This window comes from Acipenser ruthenus, chromosome 30 (genome assembly GCF_902713425.1).
Source record: "Acipenser ruthenus chromosome 30, fAciRut3.2 maternal haplotype, whole genome shotgun sequence".
In the NCBI taxonomy this organism is placed as follows: Eukaryota; Metazoa; Chordata; class Actinopteri; order Acipenseriformes; family Acipenseridae; genus Acipenser; species Acipenser ruthenus.
Window position 1 is genome coordinate 14,114,136 of NC_081218.1, and position 18,605 is coordinate 14,132,740.

Sequence of the window (18,605 nt, forward strand, 5' to 3'; positions counted from 1 at the left end):
TTCTGTATCACACCCTGCAAGGAGCCATGGCCTCGCGCCCCCTAGCGGCTGTGCTGGTAGCTGCACTTCAGGCGTGTCTGTTGTGTTAGTCCTTGCCTCCCGCTGGTCATGTGGTCCAGGACAGCAGGCTGCCTGGTTCTTTGGACTTCATGCGCAGAGCCAGGAGGCCGGCGGGTTTGTACTCGGACTCGGGGGCGGAGTCGAAGGCGTGGCCGCCCAGGCTGGCAGGAAAGCTGTGCAGCGAGTAGAGGCTGTTGATTCCCGGGTGGTGACTGGGCGAGCCCGGGATGCCCATGAACCCCGGGGGGATGTTCCCGTGGGAATGCGAGTAGGGCGTCATGCAGGAGGACGGCATGCTGTCGTGGGATAAAACACAGCTCCCTGCAGGGCTGCCGGAGCCAGTGCCCGGCCACAGGTTATTCTGAATCTGAAAGAAAAGTAAAGTGGGGTTAACACGTGGGCTGTAACATCTAGGACAAATAGCAAGATCACAGCTATCAAATGCATGGCTGAGGGCCATCAGTCCTGCAACATGACCGATTCAAATAGGTACACTATATTATTATTATTATTATTATTATTATTATTATTATTATTATTATTATTATTATTATTATAGGTTAGAGGTTAAAGCACACGACCAAGCAGGAATGCATTATTATATTTTTCAGAATTGATCTGTGTTTATTTTATGGAGGGGGTTTAGTTTATCGATGTAATAGCTTGTGTTTGCCTGGATTGTGATTTTTAGTGCGATTTTTTGTTTTCGAATTCTAGTGAAACTTCACAGAACAGCATAAAGTTTGTTTTAAAATATGTTACATCACAATAAAGCACAGTCACTCCCAGTCTACTCGGGACAGAGTGGATTTCAAATTTCGCGTCACACTATCGAGGTGTGCGGATCCGGTATTGTACCGGGCAGATCGGTACAGTTGGAGGGTGTGCCAGAGCTTCAAGCAATCCAGCGCGGAGTTGAGTCAGTGTACAGTGAAGAAGACAACTCGTTGAAACGCTTGCCTGCGGCACATTGATACTTTACGTGCTGTAAACTGTTTTAATCCAGTGCACGTGTTAAAGTCGACCGCGAAAAAGATACATATTTTAAAAAATGCTGCAATAAATGTGTACGAAGAGCCATTCTGTGACATTTTAGTGTGGAAAGGCTAGTCGAATTTATTTGCTCTATTACTCAGAGCTCCATTCTCAAAGTTTAATTCTGTATTCGAATCTGCTAAAAACATTAAAATAATGAAAATATAATCCCATTGCGTTTCTTCAAACTGAACTAAACTTGCACAGTGAAATTGAAAGCGGCCCGCCAGCTCCCAGGGGAACGATTGCACAGCTCTCTGTGGAAGGACGGTAGAGCTGGTCTCCCTACCTGGGGGTAGGCTTCAGAGTGCGGAAGGATGGAGATGTCGTAAGTGGCAGCAAAATGGTTCCGGACTTCCTGGATCTTCCCGTAGCGTTCCCGTTTCCTCCACTTTGCTCTCCGGTTCTGGAACCAGACCTGCACGGAAGAAAACGGCTCAGAATTGTTTTGCGATCCCCCACCCCCCCACACCAAATCTACCCCAGGATGCTCATGAAAGTACTATAGGATGGCATCACTGGGCTCAGTATGGTAAAGAAGGTTTTGAGGATTCTTGTTTGCATGCATGTCAAATGCTCTCCCCCCTGCAGCACGGCCGTAACGTACCTGTACGCGTGCCTCCGTGAGCTCAGTGCGCAGGGCCAGCTGCTCGCGGGCGTACACGTCTGGGTAGTGAGTCCTCTGGAACACCTTCTCCAACTCCTCCAGCTGGAAGGTGCTGAATGTGGTGCGGTTCCGACGCTTCTTGTTCTTGCTGGACAGGTCGATGGAGTCCGAGTCCCCCGCCAGCTCCGAGGAGGCCTCCTTCAGCATGGGGAAGCCAAGGGGCTTGGAGTGAGGCTTCTCTCCAGCTGCTGGGGAGCAAGAGATCAGTGAGAGATGGGCGAGTAGGGAACCACTACAAACCAGCCTGGAGCTAACGATGAAGCATTGGTATCCAAAGCAGACCCCGGAGAGAGTGGACCAAGCTAACTTGAAGCTGCCATCACAGCGAGTTTCTATGCCTGTGTCGCTATACAGCTTGCATGCTTCGCTGTCTGGAAGCACCTCTGTTCTCCAGCATTAGCAATGCAACTGGAGACTCATTCTGTTGATTCCTCTGCCACAGCTATACAGCAGCAGTACGTGAGCCACGAGACATTGCTTTACCCCTTCCACTGGCCAGGGACTGAGCCCTGGGGTCCAGGGGTGCCTAGGGGAACAGTTAGTATACAGCATGTCATTCAGCTGGATTGTTCAAATCATGGGTTTTATTTGTGCCATCTGCTCAGCATCATTTACTTCTCCACACCTATTAGCCCCCACCCCCCACCTCTCCGTGCTTTCTCACAGAGCAGAGAGAGAGAGTCCCTGTGCCATCCTGTAGAGATGCAACCATTAATAAGTTAATCGATCGTTCCATTATTGATCCTCCCCCCCCCCCCATGGCTGCCTCAGTTAAGCAGTCATTATTCGAATAACCCCCACCCCCCACCCCGGCGCGCTCTTAAGAGTCTCTTGTAGCTAGCTCCCCTGTATTGGCAGACTGCAGGCTTTTGTAAAGTCTCAATGCATATGCACATGTAAATTCTCGGTTACCTTTGAAGGTTTTTGTGAAGTAGTTATTACTACTAGTTATTACTGCTAGTCACAAAAGCATGCAATCTGAATTGTGCACGCTCTGGGAGCCCTGAAAGCCCTGCTCTGCACAATGCTTTTCTGTGTATCCCCTGCTATTATTATTGGAAGTCGACGTGAGCTGAACAGACATCTGCTACAGTGCAGTGTGACTGCTATCCATCCACTCACAGCATAAAGCCCCCTGCAAACCACGCGTCGGCTGTCATTAAAAAAAAAAAACAACTCCCTTCCAGTCTTAGTCAAAACAGGAAACCTTTATAAAGGTAAAACACTGAAGAAAGAGACTGACCTCCACACACCAAGGTTTTTTTAAAGCCAATTTTGATTCATTAAATAAAGCTCACAGTTCAAAAATACAAATATTATACAGTATTTAATATACTCGGTAAATAAAGAAACTCCGCATTACTGTCAGTTAGAAACGCGCAGCCCCACTGCTGGGATTCCTGACCACGCTGCAGTGGATCGTGTTTAGTGTCGGGTGGGAGATGGGAATCGTATGTAGCACGCGCAGTTTTTACTTTGGGAACTTTACTCCGGAGTTCTAGAAGCTTGCTCTAATTTGATAGCTGTATCTTTTCGCCCGTTGGATTTTTTATCCTGGGTTTAAGAGGAGGGTGTCGGGTCTGATCCCGCCGGTGAGGTTTGGCAGGGAAGCAGAAACAGATCCGGTTAGATTAAAAGAAGATAGAAATAAAATAATGAGCGATTAAACCTTCAATGCACGCCCTTTCTGTGAACACAAACTCTACCCCTTTCTATCAGAATGGCCACTGCATTCTTTCACATGCATTACATCGATCACTTTCCACTTTGGATGATGGGATGCAGGTCTTTTTCCAATGGCAACGAAAGCGCCGCTATCCCTAAAACAGATTTTAAATATTAGCCAATAACAAAATAAACAAATAATGGTTGTCTTGGAATTATTATTATTATTATTATTATTATTATTATTATTATTATTATTATTATCATTTTTATGCAGGGTTATCGTTTTTTGATTTGTTTGTTTGTGTTATTATTTTAAAATATGCTTTTAAAATGTAATCCTACCTCGTGTTATAAATTATAAGCGGCAATTCTAATTAATTACACTGTGTGCAGAATAGAATATTAAATAATGAATTAATTATTTTAGTTCACTGTGTTGTGGGCTAGATTTAAAACAGAGAGCCACAAAATGCCACATATATATATATATATATATATATATATATATATATATATATATATATATATATATATATATATATATAGTAAAATGGAAAGTATTTCATAATACAAAATCTAAAAAACTGTTAGATAATCCTTAAGGAAAGGGGAGGATATTTTTATTAAATGTAAGTTTAGTCTACGAATTACCAAACTATGAATCTAGAAATATTTTTCTAGTACTTCAATGGCGCGGCGTCGGTAATAAGAGACAGTATTAGTGAAATAAGCCCATGCTACTTCATTACTCCTTCTCTATGAATCTGTGTGTAAACGCTGTCGTGTTTTAGGGGGAAATGAAGAACGAATACACACAGAACGAAGGAATGACAAGTGTTTTTGATAGATATTTCACTCCATAGTTTTCCCATATGCTGCGTCTCCCGCTGCAGCGGCCTAAACTATCAAAGTCTTTCGAGGCCTTTACATGGGAATTAAATCCTAAACAAACTAGCAGGACGAGGTTTTTAAATTCCACATCAGAGCAAAGTATGGGACTGTGGGGATCGCCTCGTAACGCCTTATAAACGAAAACACACCCTGTGGTCTGTCAATCGGCGATGACGTGTTTCAGTATTGCGATGGAAATGCTCGACTTATCGACCCTAATATTCTATATAAAACAGGCTTCGGTGATAGGACCAGGTTTTACCATCGTAAGCAGGATTTTGTTACCCAAAACTACGAGAAAAAAAAAGCTGTGAAAGACATTTTGCAACGGAGAAACAGTGGAAGAAAGATTGCTTTTAAAACATCGCTTTCAGAATAGACATTCTGAAAAACAATTATTATTATTATTATTATTATTATTTATTTCTTGGCAGACGCCCTTATCCAGGGCGACTTACAATTGTTACAAGATATCACATTATACAGATATCATATTATTTTACATACAATTACCCATTTATACAGTTAGGTTTTTACTGGAGCAATCTAGGTAAAGTACCTTGCTCAAGGGTACAACAGCAGTGTCCCCCACTGGGGATTGAACCCACAACCCTTCGGTCAAGAGTCCAGAGCCCTAACCACTACTCCACACTGCTGCCAATTCAGCTCTATCGCATGACATTCTGTTTACAATAAAGAACTCGTATATGCTTTCAAATGACTATTTTCATACAATAAGTATGAAACTATTCAAGTACATTATATAGAAAAAAAACTGAAAAAATAACAGTGTTTGATAGCTTTTGAATCACTAAATAAAAACCTTTAAACGAACGGGATGTTGTTAACCCATGTTTAGACTACAAATGAACATGTCAAGTTCGACCCCGGAGTGTAACTGCGCAGTAATTGTGAACTAAGAAGTCGGACTCATTGACCTTTTACATTTCCCATCAAAACTAATTGTAGCTACCGTGTCTGAGCGCGGATACGCCCAGCTGATATTTATATCGCCGCTTCCGGGTTCCAGCAAACATTACTGAGCCGTTTGATCCTGTGTCAATGACACAGTAAATAGTTCCCTCAAGCCCATTGAAACGTTCATACTGTCAAACATGCATACCCCTCAAAAGTCTGTTTTTCATTTTGCAAATGTAACGCGATAATTAGCGTGTCTTTATTTACAACCCCACAGAAACTCTTGAACACTTTCCCCATTGAAGTTTTTGAATAGCGATCTCCTGCATGCTTACCCTTTTAAAAGTGTCCCACAGTAAAAGCTAAGCTAAGTGTAATAAACAGTGAACGCATGTTAAAGCATAGGGAAGCACTGTAAAGAATAGCGAGGTATGGTAAAGCTTATTAATATACATGGCAAACTAGGGTATGGTAAATGCATAGTATAACTATGGGAAAACTGCAGAAATACTGTGTCCAACTTTGATAAGGGTGATATTATACTGAATACTTTTTAAGAATACAGAGATATTTAGAATGTAAAAATCTGTTTTCTTTCAGTTCCTTAACATATCAGTTCTAGTCCGATAATATGGAGTGCTATATAGTCTATTGTTTATAATATTGTTTATATTGTATATATTTGCATCGAAAATACATCAATCAAATCAATAAGTGACTCTATAATACATAAATATTACACATGCTTTAATAGATTACATTGTGCATTTAATAATAATAATAATAATAATAATAATAATAATAATAATAATAATAATAATAATAATAATAATAATAATAATAATATTGCCCATTTATACAACAAGGCTTTGTTGAGTTATTAAATTATGTACATAGTCATATATAGGTTATGTTTTTTTTAAATATTTTTAAAAGGCAGGTTTCTATAAAAACAGTTATCTAATATAATGGACTACATATAATCATAACCGACATCCATTGCGATACACACCCTGTGTGAAACAATGCTGCGGTCTGGCAGCGCCCTGTTTTAATTGCTGTATATATAAAGATTGCTCTAGAGAGTTTAGCACGGCTGATTAGATCATTTTAATAATTAGTGAAAGACCCACACAGATACATTACACTTAGACCGGCAAAGTGCAATTCATGTAACATCTAAATTTAGTTTTTATTATTCCTGTAAAAGTACTGCTTGGCTGACTATAAGCGTCTAAATATACAGCAGTACGATTGTTCTAGAGTTTTGATCAAAATTATAGAATCATTCTGTGACGTGTGAATGGAATTTTAATTATACGCGTTCTATCGACCCGCGAGTTTTGACACGTCGACTGAACTTCAAATCTACGGGAGTTCAGAAACTTATAATTGGATGATGTGTTAAGGTTCTTATGAAAATAAAATAAACCTGTAATATTTACAATATAATCTTCTTCTTCTTCTTCTTCTTCTTCTTCTTCTTCTTCTTCTTCTTCTTCTTCTTCTTCTTCTTCTTCTTCTTATTATTATTATTATTATTATTATTATTATTATTATTATCTGGTTTTCTTTCTTTTTTTTTTTTAATTGCAACACAAACATGGTGTTGTCTTAAATATTAAGAACATATTAAGGTGGGCTAACATTCAGACTTTTGATAGGCTATAAACGAAAGGAACCACCAAATTTAAAAATAAAACACAATTATGCATCAGGGACAGTGTGTGGATTAGAATGTGATTTTAATTTCCCCCCACAGTCGATTTAAAATGTGTTTTTTTTCTTCTGAAAATGTTTTACATGCTATTGTAAAATAAAGTCTCGAATAGGGAATCGCTTTGTGTTAAATTACAGTTGTATATATCTATTGTATCTCGTGGAACAACACACGGTGAAGCATTGCCACGGTATGTGGCTCTTACTCGTAGAATATAATTCGTGATTTTTATTAACCTGCTGCCGGTTGTGTATTAAGAGATATTTTCTGCTCTTGATAATTATATTTTAAAATCTGCACACATAAGCGATACAGTATAAACAAACAAAAGGGAGATACGAATATAGCCTATTTGTAAAACACATAAAGACCGATCAAAGAGATTTGAAATCATGTAATAAAACACCATCTTTTACTTTTTCACATTTAAAAAAAATGAATGCACCATTTACAGTGTACTATATATTAAATTAACTCAAGAATGCTTCCATTCAACATGACGCTGGATTAGGTATCTCTTGAATTGTTCAGCGAATCGCGTACATTGAGAACTAGACTATGTCTTAAAATTCAAGTTTAGTTTTTGAGTTACAGGTTGAATGAGGATGCAGACGTATCTAGTGTCTAATTGTACACTTTCGTGAAATGCTTTTTAGCCAGCTAATCTTGGCAGGAGCGGGGCAGTCTGTTCTAAATAACGACAGTATATTTATAATTGAATACATGCAAGTTAATATATAATTTAAAATTCAGATTAATTAAAACATGCGGTCATAGCTTCCACGAGGGTCTCGGAGAAATTAAAAACGTGCACTGGGTATCTAAGAATTTGGGTGTCATTGGTATAATTGCAATACAAACCCGACAGTTTGAATCTGTCCTGTTAAAAGACAAGAACATTCAGTCTGCCTCAAGCCAGTACATGAACGTCACGTGTTCCCTGTACAAATAACAACCACGTATTTGAATTAAATTAGAGAATTGTGAGGGTCTGGAACCAACTCCCCAGTAATGTTGTTGAAGCCGACACCCTGGGATCCTTCAAGAAGCTGCTTGATGAGATTCTGGGATCACTAAGCTACTAACAACCAAACGAGCAAGATGGGCCGAATGGCCTCCTCTCGTTTGTAAACTTTCTTATGTTCTTATACAAAGGGATGAGAAGCCCTTTTCAGATATCATGTTTTGAAGTCACACATAACAAACACCAAACAGCGGCACATTTAGAAATACTTAAAAGAAAAAAAAAAATCGACGTCTGTACAAAAAAAAAGAAAACCTGCAAAATGTGCTTCAATGCAACAATGCAGTATTTTCAGGCACTTAATATTTTTGCAATGGCCATTTCAATTTTTTCGCTTGGTGATATGATAATACTGACAGATCTGCTCATAACAATGAATTGGTACATTACGAACAACAATTTCTCCGTGGTGTTCTGCTTTAAAAAATCAGAAATATTTTCTTAAAATAGCAGTCATAGAGACGGACCGCTTCCACTTTAAAAGTGAGACTGGTTTTCCTATTAGAAGCAACATCACGACATTCACAATGCAGCGGCTGAGCGCTCACCATACACATCTCCTTTGTCATAGTGGACAGCAGTATATTCAGGAAAGCTATATAAAAAAAGATATTAGAAAGTAGCAGGCCTCTAGCGCGAAAGAACACAGATTTAGCGGATAATTAATTTAACGGGACGTATAACACATGCGCGAAAACAAATCCTAAACTTAACCTTTAAAGTTTAGCTTGTGGAAAACTATTTTTAAATATAACTTTAACATCACCCTCTCCCTTTCTCTAAACTAAAGCCAATTCAATGTGCGCAGCCTCATTATTATATAGGAGATGCGTAATCTATAGGGCACTAAACACATCCCATCTCCGGTATCATAAAACCAAACCTGTATATATGATGCATTTCTCTTTGTGTTTAAGAATAAAACCACGCTCACCTTCCGGGCTGCTCTCGTAAAAGTTCGGCTTTCCGCTAACTGCTAAACTCTTCTGGCCTTGGCTCATACTTTCCAAATATTTGTTCTGTATTTTCACGGGTGATTCCCGTGGATCTGGTGCTGCTGGCGCGCTGTGCGCAAATTCACCGGAGCTGTCTGGAAACCTCCCGATCCTGCCTGGGCTGTAAAAGTCGCCCCGGAGGCTGAGACGGTGCTGGTGGTGGTGGTGCGGATGCTGAGGGTTCTGAAGTTCATCACTTGCTTGGTAAGACCCAGAATTGTGATCCAAACCCGGGGAGGCTTCGGGTGTCGTCCTGCTGGGAGGAGAACAGAAGGATAAACAGCGTTCTGCCTCCATGGCCTGGTACGGTTCAAAGTTATTAAATTCTGGGCTCTTATTTGGAGTGAAAAGTTTTTTTGTGACTTTTTTTCCCTCTCTCTCTCTCTCTCTCTCTCTCTCTCTCTCTCTCTCTTTCTCTTCTTCTGGTGGGTGGGGTTTATAAGATCATCAACAAAGATCTGGGGCAAAACAGGAGGGGGACCCAGGCAACATTCTGACTTAATCCACTAAAAATCCAATCACGTGTGGTTTAACTATTTCGCTCCTGCGTGTTTTAGTTACTTAAACAAACAGATTATAACGAGGAAAAAAAAAGTAAAGAAAGAAAGAAAAGTCGTTTGAAAACAAGGACGCCCGGGCACATGCTTAAACAGGAGCACGTGAATGGAATCAACGTCCTTAAAAATATAAACACCGGCTTTAATAGAATAAACACGCGAAAAGCGCCCGTGGCCTCCAAACAAAAGAACAGACTCCTTTACAGTAGAACTCGTGTCTTGTCGGTTTGTCCTCCCAGCGCCAGGACATTAACAAGATGCTAGATATCCCCAGGCTGTTTGGTCCAGTGGTTAAAAAAAAGGCTTGTAACCAGGAGGTCCCCGGTTCAAATCTCACCTCAGCCACTGACTCATTGTGTGATCCTGAGCAAGTCACTTAACCTCCTTGTGCTCCGTCTTTCGGGTGAGACGTAATTGTAAGTGACTCTGCAGCTGATGCATAGTTCACACACCCTAGTCTCTGTAAATTGCCTTGGATAAAGGCGTCTGCTAAATAAACAAATAATAATAATTGATAGTCTAAAGTACCGTGATTCAAGCTCGGACTGCCAGCCGAGTCGAGCTGTCACATTCTAATATGACATACTGAGCCATCATTGCGAGGCGGCACTGTTATAACCGATAGCTCTGTATCACTGGGACTGTTGAACAGAAATGACCAACTACAGACAAACAGTCGCCAGCTATGATTCCTAGTCCACATTATGACACTTTTGCTATAGGCACCTGGTTATTATTATTATTATTATTATTATTATTATTATTATTATTATTATTATTATTATTATTATTATAGCGAATAAACAGTAAGAAATTTTAAGAAATAATATTTAAAAAAGATATTAAACTCCAATGGTATTGGTTAAGTTCTTGTTCAGCTGTCGTCCTAATATTTATTTTCTTGTCTCTATCAGGCTAGTCCTTTCCATTCCTCTCTCTGTCTGTCTGTCTGTCTGTCTGTCTGTCTGTCTGTCTGTCTCTGTCTGTCTGTCTGTCTGTCTCTGTCTGTCTATCTCTGTCTGTCTATCTTCGCTGTTTTTGTTGCGCATAAATTCGCTACAAAGACATCAAAAAATACTTCTAGTCATAACCCTTGGCATGGAATACTAAAAGTTTCTATTAGGATTTCTAAATGGAGTGTTTAGTGATGGGTGACGGCATAAATTAGAATCTGGATTTGATATTAAACTATTAGCTTTCTCGCATCGTCATCGCCATTTACAAATTACAATTGAACGCATTTTTTTATTAGGGAATACGGGAAGTATTTTTTTGAAGTGGGCTATAAATGAACTCAACCCCGAAAAATATTCTTATTAAAGTGAAATATTAAAGCATCGGAAATTTAAAAATGCCAAAAAGGCTGAAAAAGTTACATACTGCCATACTAATATATGCTTCTGATACACAATTGATTACAGTCTAGAAACATGTATTCACATGGTAAATATGTCCATATGCTAATGTTCATTTAAAATGCTATATATTACATGTTAATATATAATTTTTATATGGGTGCGGCAGTACTGTATTTGATATGTGCCATACAGGACGGTCCATATATAAATAATATCTGTAAGTATTTTTTTCTGCTTTGGGTTAATCGCATGTTTAGGGTTTTGAAATGGGAGGAGTCGTTCATAACATGTCTATTCACTCATTAAAAAGCACTCGCTTTCATTTTTATCGCTGTCTTATTTCTGTTTTATTGCTTCCTTCGGGAGAAACAGGAGGGGGTCCCATGGTGTCCATTTAGACAGACCAGTATTACTGTTGCCAAACGGTTAAGTAAACATATAATTGCCCCCCTTGATAAAGAGTCATTAAGCACACTCCCGTCACAACCCTTCAGACACCACACGTGAAAAACACACACACACGGAAAGAGGGGACATCCAATCCAATATTTTGATTTATAAAGGGAACTTAAAAAAATATATATATATTAAAGGACAGCTTGAAATATTCTTATCCTAATATGATAATTGTGAAAAAAATATGATAATAAAAAAAGAATAATAAAAAAAGGATACAAATCAATAAAAAATAAACCCAATAATTTGTTTAATATACTTTATACGGGTACACGTACGTCAAAATAATGTCCAGTGTTATATATCAAACTAACATACACCCGTCTTGAATGCGTTATTATTATTATCATTGTTAATGTAATATTACATGAATTCAATATGAGTCCAGCCTTTGTTCATGTTTTTACATGTTCTGATGACTTAATAAAACGCCACAGACTGTCCTTACGGCCGGGCAGTGATAGCGACCAACCCTTACAGATGGACTAGATAGGTCTGAAGCCAGTAACTATACGCCCTGTACAATACTGTCATCTAATAGCGCTGATATTGAATGGACCACAAATGTAATATAGACTTTGCACGTTCTACAAAACAAAACAAAAAATGTATTTAACTTTCTTACCTGTTTTTTTTTGGATGCTGCATTTTTTAATGCATTTCTTTGAACAGATTTGACTTGGTGTGTATCAACTAATGAAGAGAGTAGCCTATAGTTCTTTGACTTTAGAAAGCCTGTCTGGATAGTGAACTCAGTATGGCGCTGTTATATACCTATTATATTTTATAATTAAAGATGTTTTAACATCACAAACATCCCAATAATAATAATAATAATAATAATAATAATAATAATAATAATAATAATAATAATAATGTTATCTATGGTGCCCAAAAGTATTTCCTGCCTCCTGTGTTTTCCATGTGAAATGCTCCAATGCACTCAATATTGCTGTCACTTGATATCTTTATATATTTATGATCGCTTTTCTAATAAGCTATCTTGTAAACCATCTGAATTTGACATTATGAAGCCAAATTCGAATGTATAATGTAATCTCTGTAGCAGACCCAGTGTATTTAACAACTTAACCGGTACACAAAGAAAATGCGAATTCCTTGCAGCTTTATTGCTTTTTTTACGGTTTAAAGAATACGATTAAGCAAGGACAGAAATACATTTGTTTTTTTAAAAAAATTGTGTGTATTTTTGTTTCTTTGTTTTGTTAGGTCATGTTTCGCGTCATCATTTCAAACGCAGATGTTTTACACGATAGTTCTTCGTGTCATGGAAAGATCTTTCATTACATGCGTTTGGGCACCAATGTTTGTACAAAGTCATTGATAAACTGAAAACTCGCTACTTTAACAGCTACAAATGATTAAAATAGTGTGTTTTCAGTTTATCAATCACTCTTCTTCATGAAGTATTTCCAGTGACTATATAACGTTTCGGCATGTTTAACATACCTTTGATTTTATGTTAAAATAACCTGAACCTCTACATCAAAGAATATATTCTCTAATTTAACCACTTTTTCTATATAAAACCATGTGTTCTTGTTAAATGCGCACACATTTAGATCACTTCAGTGATGCACTTTTGACCTTCAGATATGCAGAAGTAGTAAATCCTGGTACAGCGTTTCTGAGTCGGATCTCCAACACTACATATAATATGGAGTTACTATGCAAACAGAAGGCCAAGTGGAGTGTTTTCAAGTCATGAAATATGGACAATAGCTATGGGACCTACTCTGCTTTGTTGAAATAGAATTCCGTGCAGGTCCACACTTGTGAGATTATTTCGCTAGGAGAAAAAAACAAAGCGAGCAATTACGTTTACAAGAGCGTCCTTAAAACACAGCCACGTTTCATCGTTTCAACACGTTTTAGATTAAAAAAAAACACACACAATGTAATATACATTTTGTCATCCTTAACTTAAACCCGCTGAATCAGAGGTATGGATAAAACTACAAGTAGACACACGTTTCGGCTACACTGAGGAAGGCACAGCCGAATGATATGATCGTCTTATTTGTAAATCACAGCAAAGTTAAAGGACTGATGAACCTATAGTAAGATAATTAAAGCATACACACAATAATTATTCATGCAGGATGACGGCATGCTGCCACGGGATAAAACCCAGCTCCCCGCGGGGCTGTCGGAGCCAGTGCCCGGTAGCATGGGATTAGCACACGGGGTGTAAAGATCTAGAACAGACAGCAAGATCACAATTATCAAATGCATGGCTGAGGGCCATCAGGGTAGAGTCCTACAACATGACATATTCAAATAGGTACACTATATTATTATTATTATTATTATTATTATTATTATTATTATTATTATTATTATTATTATTATTATTATTATTATTATCAATTGCGTCCCATAGCTTTTTTCTTTAGTTTTTAGAAACATTCATTCACAATGTCAGCATTTACACAAAAACCCGTTAACCCTTTGTTTTGATACACCCGACTGAAATATTTTTATGCCAATAAATGAAACCTGTAAATGTATGGCTTTTGCCAGGATTTGATTTCTGTAAGCATGTTAAAGTCTGTTTTATTTATTTTTTAAAGACATCATTTTTGCTCCCTACTGAATTAAAACGTCCGCTGTGTAACACCATATTTCATAAGGTAATTTTCAAACCAATAAAATAATAAATACATTCTTAATTTAATCCTGCAAGGTGCATCACATTTTGGAAAGTGAGGAATGCAAGCGCAGCCTTATATAGAAGGGCAATTAGCGCAAATAAAACACATAGAATAATTCATACTAAATTGCAACACGGTATTTCTATGTAGAATTATGGATGTAGTTTTGCAGCTTAAGTTTTGTTCCGATGAGAAAACCAACAAACTGTGTCTAAGTTAAAAAACGGCTCATCCCAAACAAGCCACTTAATTCTTTCTGTTACCCCTTTGCCAAAACCGGCACCGCACCATTCATTTCAAAAGACAAAGTCAGAATTTCTATCAGGCTGGAGGGCATGGAGTTAGAATCAATAGGGAAACCCAATCCCTTCATATCGCTATTAGCATAATTAATACCAAAACGTTATTGGAGGACAGTGCGCGCCGTTTCAAAAACATTCTCAGTTTCTCTAAACAAATGTGCCACGAATCTGTTCCCCATATAGAGACGGCCCTGTTTGAAGTTACAGAAAAACCATTAAATTTAATAAACATGACGCCCAGTCTCACTTTTAATAGAAGACACATCTGTACAGGCTCTGCGCAGAGTCTTCTCATACGAGGGCCATTCCCCAGCACTCAGCTCACGACTACAAAATTGCGCCTGCACCATAAAACCTTCATTTTTAAGCACGAAAGATAAATGCCATGGAACAGATTTTAAACGCATTGTATGTATTGTAACTGTTTTACCAACATAAACATTTACAATGTAAAGCCCATACATACTAAATGTGATAGAGTGTTGTTTAAAAGATGTATTTATTTACAGGGAAAACGTATAGGCCTATAGCCGATACATCGGGTGCAAGATGGATGGACATGTATGCACAGCCTACTGGATATTGCTTTTGAAATATCGCATTGCACAGCTAGCTTAAGAAAGTCCTTCAGTTTGTTCAGAAATAAAGAAAGTGTTGATTCAAATACAGAAAAGGCGATTACGTTTTGAACCTTTCATTGAGAATATATATATATATATATATATATATATATATATATATATATATATATTAATAGAAGACACATCTGTACAGGCTCTGCGCAAAGTCTTCTCATACGAGGGCCATTCCCCAGCACTCAGCTCACGACTACAAAATATATATATATAGCTAGCCAAGCTGTTGTAATAATTTGTTTCCATAGTGTCCCAGACAACACACTCGGGTACAGAACGCATCCTCAAACACACAGAGTCGGCTATGCAGATAATAATATCAGTGGATTGCGGATCTTAAAAGACAACGCGCTTTTGTCCTAAAACTGGCAGCTGTATGTGTCTGTATAAATTAATCACACTGCCCCCTATTGAATTCCGCTGATCTTAAATACGAGAGGTGATGAATATTACTATTTTGGGAGCACACGACAGTGAACACGTTATGTTTCAAGTACCTATAGTATTTTGCTCCTGTGGCTTGTATTGTATTATCTATAGGTTGTAAGTCGCAGCAGTCGTCTTCTGCCAATTGGAAAGCAGGCAGTGTTTCCATGTGACAATGTGAAATGCTAAAACTACACAACATTAGTTATGCTGTTTGAGTGAGCTGGGAGTTGAAAATAATTTGTAGCGGAATTAGTTCGATACACAGATTACGCGCGAGCATGTTGTACTGATTTGATTTCACCGACATGCAATCTCTAACAGCGATGTGTGGTCTTCTGTTTTAAGCAACAGTACATAGCAATATAACATTAATTTAGAGCTTTGCACGTGAAGAACTTAATTGGTATTATATTACAGCTATCACAGCGGAGGGTATATTGCATTTTTTTTGCGCTTAGGTCGTGCCAATAAAAGTGGCGTATTTGTGTATACTTGCATAAAAATTCGTTATATCACCGCGAGCGTTCCCAAGATAAATCAAATTAAATAAAACAGCTAAGCGCGATAAACACCCTCTAAATTACTGTGTACGTCCCGGGACTCTCCTCTCCGCATCACCTCGCTTTTATCAACTACTGGAACAAGTGTGATGTTAATTACTGGCCATCTCACCTGATCTCGGTACAGTAACACCAATCAATGTTCTGTTTTTATAATGCCGCGTTCTAGATGTGGCCCTTTGACTTCTGTTCAGAACTTTCTTTTTCACGTGCGTCCTCATTTCTTACTTTTCTTAAAGTTTGGTTTACCTTTCTCCAGGCCGTTTAGCATCGATAAACTACCTTGAAACATTCCTGTATTCATTATTCAGAAGCCCTATAAAGTTAGTTAGATGCCGCAATTGTCTTTAAAAAAAAATGCTGTGTAAATAAAATAGGGTCGCTCCAGGGTATGATTTAAAACCAAAACAATAAACTAAAGAAAAAGCACCACCTTCTACAACAAAGGACTACATTAAATGTATTTCTAAGACAGGTGTCTCTCTGGTTCTGACAGCATTATATATAACACAACTACAGTAGTTAGTGGCACAGGCACTAGCTGTACCTCCCTAGACGGGATCTTGCATGCTTGTGGTTTCTGTTTGCCTCTTGAAAAACTCCCCACTGGGTAAAGTTTGCTTTAATAAGTTTGCAGCATCTGAACCGCGGCCACATCCAAAACTAACAGGGCTGCCACAGACACAACGCCACGCATTCGCTGATGTGTTGATTTCAAAACACGAAAAGCTGGCCTTCCCTCACCTTTACAACGGAGTAACAATCAGTGGCAATTAACTTCCTTGTTGAGTGTTTTAACAAGCCTGCCATTTTCACTGCCGTACCAAACCTTTCTCATGCCATCGCAGCAGATAGAGACCCAAGCACATCTGGCATGATGGCATGGGATTCTATTACCTGACAGAGCGACAGGGGGAGGGGGGGCACTGTGGCGCCGCCCTGATGGACAGATGGGTAAACATACTTTCCATTTGCAGTAGCTTGAAGCGAACAGTTTGTCTTCCCTTTCAAGAAAAAAGCCTGACTGTCAAAGCGCAGTAACAGTCCTGTCTAAAGTGAGGTTCACCGTGACTGTGGAGACAGTTCCAGTTGATCTAAGATGATATCTGATGACCTTTGAAACCACAGAAAAAAAAAACGATATGCAGCCAAACACAAGACACTAGAGTGCATACGAAAACTCCAGTATACGTCTACACATTCTTAGATCCTTAGATTTGAGGCTAAAGTAGCCCATTCATACCTTTTGTAACTACCCTTATAAAAGTTTTTTTTACTTTCCTCATGCTTTTCCCATAGCTTACCCTGGTTTGTTTTTTTAATATGCTTTACCATGTGCTGTACGATGCTTACCTATGCTTTAGCATGCGTTCACTTTATTACACTGCTGTGTTTTTACTACAGTGAACTATAAGAGAATCACCCTTTACAAACTGTGGCACACACTGGCAAAATCATTTTGGAAAAACTGTTTGGAGTTCTATAATCAATATGCCAGTCCTTATCCTTCATGAGCTGTCAACTTCATTTAGCCATGGGCTTCCCTAACCAGGATTGTATAATAATGTCTATTATTAAGTCACCCCCAAGGAGGCTGTCATATCAAATGCTTTTCTGTGTGTCTCTGTAATTACAGAGCCATGACTCTTTATATAACTTTAAAAAGAGCTTCTTTAACCCAAGGTCTGTGTGGACTGCTTGTTTCCTAAAACATAATTTAATATGTTGCCAACATGACTTCAATTAGGAACATGAAGAGGGTCAGTGCGTTGGGAAGCTGGGAAGTCTTCCTCTGGGCTCTCAGATGTTAGTTGTTCTACCCCACCTTCACATGCCTTCCCGTCCGCCCCCTGTTTGTAAAGTCATTCAGTTACATCCTGGGTATTGTTTTTACCTGGTGTCACAAGGTCACAGGGCTGGAGCCTCCCCCCCCCCCCCCCATCAGAGAGTGGGGGGGGGGGGGGGGGCTTAAGAATCTCAGCGGACACTACAAGCTAAATAGCCTGGCCTTTGCTCCAAAGTGATACTGTCCACCAGTTTTTGTTAAGGAAAAACTAGAATAGTTAAAAACTAGCCAAGATTATCTAAGCCCCCCAGTTTGATATCTGTATAAGAACTCACTTAGATCTACTTATTTCAATAGAATTCACATTCCTGTTTGTAAAACAGGCGGATTAACCTTTGTTAGTCAGACAGCCTCCTACTGGAATTCCTTTCCTGGTAAAAGAAGGATTGCTCCTGGAAGAATCACCTGAAAGGGAAACGGGAATGCTGTTGTCCCACACTGCAAGTGTAGCTTGGTAAGTGGAAGGTACCAGCCTGAGCTGAGTGCTCCTGGAGGAACACATTTTGCACAATGATGTCTCTAGTAAGACACCCCCTACACGGATCTGCCCGTCCTGTGATCCTCTTTACACAGGCGTATCTAAAAAGCAAGCTGCCTGAAACTTTGCATGATTTTACAGTGTTTTCTGTGGCTTGTGTGCAGTGTTGACTGTATCGACGTGCTTGTATAGATAAGCACCTGTACCTCTACCATCCAGAGCCAATGTGCAAGCCTTGCGTTTTCTTACGGGCATGTGAAGCTGCGTTGCCTGCAGTTCCCAGGAAGAGATCCAGGCTCCATTTGCATGAAATATTAGGTGCTGTGCTAAT

At 38.9% G+C, this 18,605-nt stretch overlaps 1 protein-coding gene across 2 annotated transcripts in view; it reads right to left on the bottom strand.

Annotated features, from left to right (window-relative positions):
• LOC117964382 (homeobox protein aristaless-like 3) overlaps window positions 1-9,371 on the bottom strand; it is a 9,658-nt gene extending 287 nt beyond the window's left edge. Inside the window, exons 1-4 of one of the 2 annotated variants that reach the window (XM_059005036.1) lie at window positions 8,918-9,371; window positions 1,703-1,947; window positions 1,385-1,513; window positions 1-427 (exon numbers count right to left, since the gene is read on the bottom strand). The exon at window positions 1-427 is cut by the window's left edge and continues 287 nt beyond it. In XM_059005036.1, the coding sequence (XP_058861019.1) occupies window positions 107-427; window positions 1,385-1,513; window positions 1,703-1,947; window positions 8,918-9,275 (1,053 nt within the window). In that variant the 5' untranslated portion in view covers window positions 9,276-9,371 and the 3' untranslated portion in view covers window positions 1-106. Of the gene's footprint in view, window positions 428-1,384; window positions 1,514-1,702; window positions 1,951-8,917 lie in introns of both variants that reach the window. The other variant, XM_034907693.2, reaches the window with a different exon arrangement.
• Window positions 9,372-18,605: the final 9,234 nt, after the last annotated feature.